Source organism: Cariama cristata, unplaced genomic scaffold (assembly GCF_000690535.1).
Source record: "Cariama cristata isolate BGI_N322 unplaced genomic scaffold, ASM69053v1 scaffold42655, whole genome shotgun sequence".
NCBI lineage: Eukaryota > Metazoa > Chordata > Aves > Cariamiformes > Cariamidae > Cariama > Cariama cristata.
The window spans coordinates 15596-20593 of record NW_009616677.1 but is presented as its reverse complement, the minus strand read 5'-3'; the positions used below and the strand labels follow the sequence as shown (position 1 = coordinate 20593).

Genomic DNA, 4998 nt, shown 5'->3' with positions numbered 1-4998 from the left:
ACCGCTCTCTGTTCCTCTTACTGAATAGGTTGTTGAGCTGGATCTCCATACTGTCGTGCCTTGCTGCAGTGGACCAAAAAGACCTCAGGACAAAGTTGCTGTGTCAGATATGAAGAAGGACTTTGAGACTTGTCTGGGAGCCAAGGTAGGGACTAGCAACATTTGGGCATACAAAACTAATGCATGCTTCTAAAAGTTGTCTAGTGTTCAGGAACTACATTCTGGGGTTAACTTGTGTGTTGTTTGTTTGCCTGCTGAAAAGTAAATGAGGATATTTGAATACAGTTTAGAAGATGATATGAACAACAAGTGGTGTGAAATTGGGGTGATGTGTCTCTCACGTGAAAGTGTTTATGTCCTGTTGAAGTAGTAGTTCTTTCTGACTTTAGATCAGTCTTAGGCCTAACTTGGTTTTGACATACACTAGGGATTTCTGAGCTAGCTTTAATGTGTTTTAGTAGAGTGGAGCAAGTAGCTACTGCACTGAGCCCGGTACTAACTACCCAGGTCTTCAGCTTTCCAGGCAGGTTATACCCTGAGCTCCACAACGTAGTTTTGCATGCAGTACTGAATCTATTCAGCAGATCAGAACTACATGTTTCTCCATGACTCTTTGATGTTGGTGGTAAAGACAGGGGGAAAAAAAAAGACTTCTCTCTACATCATCCAGTCAAAAATGGTCATTGAAAGAAGAGCAAGATTTTAATTTGTATTAATATGCCGAGACACTTAAGTTTCCAAAATCAATGTAAATCCTTAGCTGATACAATAACCGTCCATGTTAAGGGCAGTGCAGAACTGTCGTGATGTAAATCAAGAAACTTAAACTACAGCAGTTCCCAATAATAGTTGTTTTGTTACATGTTCCAAAGGCCGTTAAATGACCTCATGCTTTCAGATCTCTAAAAGTAAATTTTCATGGTGTGAACAGTACTTTCTTGCTCTTTTTTTGATCTCTTCCCCCTGCCCCAACTGCCAGGCTTTTGCCTGTCAAGTCAGATCTTAGTGTGAGTTTGAGCTGCTTTGATATTCATGACTTAAAAATCTTACGTGTTGCAGCTAAAATCTCAGGACTAGATTGTGTTAGAAGACTATATGTGGTCAGGAATCTGGAGCATATGAGGGCGAGAAACATCTGAGCAACCTGAAGAAGGATATATTCATGCAGGAAGAAAAGAGAAATACATTTTGCTGAAAAGGCTGCCTCTTTTACCAATAGACACAAAAAATAGGATAGAGACCAGAATTTTTGTCCACCACTTTGACCAGTGATGCAGGTCTTCACCACCAGACGTAAAAGTGCGAGCATGGATGTGACTGACAGATGCCCCTCATTTGTGAAATTCCCAGCCCATACTAATTTCCAGTCAAACTATTTATATTAACCACATCCTTTTGATTCTTACTTTCACCTCTTACAGCAAGGATTCAAGGGATTCCAAATTGCCCCAGACCGACACAACAGCATAGTCAAATTTAATTTTGAGGGATGTGACTTCGAGCTTACTCATGGTTCAGTAGTGATTGCTGCCATTACAAGCTGTACAAACACCAGTAACCCCTCAGTTATGTTGGGAGCAGGTAAGTTTATTTGCTTAATGTGCAGTAGTTTCTCTATGGCTCTGGCTGTTTGTCCTAAAGATAAATACAACACTGATGTAATTCTACATGCACAGTGCTGTTTTTGTAATTTGGAGTGCTAAAACTGAGCTTAGTCCCTAAGGGTAGCAGAAAGAATTCTGGAAATGGTAGCTAGAAATGTGAGTTGAAGAAAATGTATTTTTCCTGCACTGTCTTCTCTACAGGACAACCTGGAACTAAATTAACCAGCACCTCTGACACTTGTTCAGTTGCACAGAAGCTGTTATGTAGAGCTGAGAAGAGGCTATCAAAAGTCAGAGCCACAAGAAGAGGGACAGTGAAGAATGGTGTATGGGTTTAAGTCTGATGGTGCTCTGATCTGGCAGCAGAGTACAAAACACACACTTAGCTGGAAGTGTATCAAGTTGTTACAGCAAGAGTCTAAGGGCATGTGAGTAGAGGAGGAAACTTGTGTTCTTGGGGATTGCTGTCTTTCAGAGCCTTATCATTTACATCTTAACTGCACCCACTGTGGTGGGAGGTGGGCTTTGTATCCCCCACTTTCTTATCACCATTCAAATACTACGAAACAGTTAATCGGAGTTGGTTGTGTTTAAATGTCAGGTCAGGAGGTTGTTAATTTTAACCTGGCTAGTCTGGGCAGAAAATTTCTCACTCCAAATGTGTGCTTCTGGCAACAAAATATGAATGAAGAGAGTCAGCTCAAAAGGTTCAGTCTGTACTGGACAGTTCAGTCTTCTTTGCAAGGTGCTTGACTACATGCTCATGTATTTCTTTCCTCCGCAAACATACATAGAGGTTATCTGTCACTGTAAGATCATCACTGTATTAGGACTTCCTGGTCTGTCAGACTGTTTGTAGGATGCAAGCTTATTTCCTGCAAAGGTTGGAAGGGGTGTACAATGGGCAGTGCAAAGGCCCTTGGCCAGAGAGGGTTACTTGCTGGTTGAAGTCATGTAATTTGTCTCCTTTGTTCTGGTGTGGAGCTGTGAAGATCTTGGCTTGTGGACAGCCTCTGACAGCAATCACTTTGTGTTCAGTTTGCCAGTGTGATGTTTGTCATCTGGTTTTGGGCTAGCATCTTTCTTTGGGTACTCTACAGTACTGGCAGCTCACCCCCTTCCCAGGCACTAAAGGTCTTTTAATTCCTAGCAACAGGGACAAAGTCCATCATAAACCAGAATATGGGGTGGAAAGGGAAGTGGAGGAGAGACCTGCTCTATTTCTTACCCCTTTGAGAGGAACAGAATTGAACGAAGTTTCCCAATTCACTTCCCCTTGACAGAACAACTAGATCAGCATACTTCTTTCCTCAGGTCCATCCTGATCATGATCACAGAAATAGAGCTGTATTTCTTTCTTCCAAGGATCAAGAAGTAGGTTTCCTCCAGGCAGACTCTCTTTGCTCTGTCCTATCCCCTTAGTTCTAGGTAGGTGTATCCCCGAGTTGTGCCAAATGCTAAGGATGTAGTTTCCTCAAGTGTTTGGCTTCCAGGTAATAACATATGTTTTTAACCCTCCCTGTGTCAGTGGGGATGCTGATCTTTCAGCCTGTTTGGCTTAATAGCTCTATGGGTTTAAAGTGTAGAATGCTCTGCAGATACAAGCAAAGTTGATACTTTGAACACATTCACTACTACTTAATGCACAGCAGCCTGTAGAACATTATTCTAAGGATCTCGGCATATGCACTTCCATTTAGTGGGTACTCTTACCTTTGCTGCCTTTCTGTACAGCAGTGCTTATGCTTTGACCTCCTCAAGGAGGGAAAAAGTAATTCTGTCAGTTTCTGGTAACTGTTTGTATACTACAATGTTGAGAACCTCCAGGATACCCACAAGAAACATGATAATTTGCCTTTCAGAGTAGGGTTTGAAATGAAAGTGGGAAAAAAACCATACAGTGCTCCCACACTAAGTAACCAAGCTAAAAGAAATCCAAAATGTGAATAGTTGTTTCTAACTACCACTGTATATCCTATGCACTAAATGTTATGCAGGGGTTGTGTGTTTGTGGGGATAGTAAGTGTATGCTGTAGTAGCCTTGACAGCCTAATGAGACTTTACGAAAGTGTTGAATTAAGGTTGCTCAGAGCAACTTAAGTTCTGGCACTTCCTTGCCAGTTTTTAGAGTTTGACTTTTTAGAACTGATATTGACCAGAAAACAGAAGCCAACACTTTCAAACAGGCTGTCAGGCTCCCAGGTCCTAGGATGATCATTTGTTCATGGTCACATTTTCAAAAGTATCCAAGAGCTCCAGTTTCCACAGCATCCTCGGGCAGCTAAGGAGCCTCAGCAATTTCAGGAATAGGACTGCTTTTTTAAATTCTTTTATCTACCTCAGTGTAGGCTTTTTCATACAACACTTACAAGTGGAGGTCTCCAGGTTGTGTCTAACAGAGCTGCCGAAGAGCTGGCAAAGACGAAACAGTTTGACATCTTCCTGTTGGAAATCATGTTGGATCAAGGCAGAGCTGATGTATATTTTCTTATCTAAGTGGATGTGTGAGGGAGAGAATGAGGCATGGGAATGTGAAGTTTTGCGTAGTTTGCAAAGCTGCTGCTTCTTTTATGTCCATCCTGGGAAAGGGCTGGAGGGGACTTTTTTTTCCGAACATTCATCTATGTATGGACCAGTTGTTTAAAAGGAAGAAATTCAGGATAAATTATGTTTCTGGTAATGCATATGCTTCATTAAAACATCTCTATGTGTGTTACAAATCCGAGAGTGGTAAAACAGCACTCCTGTGCAAGCTGTAGATTGTGAGATAACTTGTTTGTGACAAGAGCCAGAGTTGACGGTCTCATAGCCATGTGCTTCTGAGGGCAGCAGGTCATATGCTGGCAGTTATTTCAGCACTGGGTCACTAGAACACCGTAAGTGGGAAGTTAACAATTCCTCATTGCATTTTTTGTGAGACACTTGTCTTATGAATACTGTTCCTGAGTTTTGAATGTCTACGTGCTGGCCTAGCATGAGAGCATCTTGTTGAATGCAACTTCCAGCACCTTTCTCGTGGAGCAGAAATTGCAGATCTGGATCTACAGTTCAACAGAGCACTTGAGCTCTAGCTGGTTATTCTGGGATTAGTGCTTGTCACCGTTTAAGGCTGGGCCGGGCTTACAGCGGGTGGCAGATGCTCTCTGTTAACCCCGTCCCTTCCCAGAGGGGGAAGGAGAGGAGAAAAGGGAGAGAGACTGGCAGGTTGGAACTTAAAACAAACTTTAATACAACAGTAACAGTGAAAAACAGTATAAATAATATTCAAACTAATACTACTAATAATAGAAATAGAAATATACAAAACCAATACTGCTCTTCCCGATGATGACCGCGTACCACGCCGCAGCAGCTCGCAGCGCTGACAGGGTAGGGCGGGCACCCGGACGTCCCA

General features: G+C 42.3%; 1 protein-coding gene across 1 annotated transcript in view; it reads left to right on the top strand.

The window, feature by feature from the left end:
* The window catches only part of ACO1 (aconitase 1, soluble), a gene marked incomplete at its 5' end in the record, with an annotated part of 25388 nt that overhangs the window by 11387 nt on the left and 9003 nt on the right, over nucleotides 1–4998 (top strand). Inside the window, 2 exons of the mRNA XM_009700238.1 lie at nucleotides 29–145; nucleotides 1422–1581. Coding sequence (XP_009698540.1) covers nucleotides 29–145; nucleotides 1422–1581 — 277 coding nt within the window. The remainder of the gene's footprint in view (nucleotides 1–28; nucleotides 146–1421; nucleotides 1582–4998) is intronic.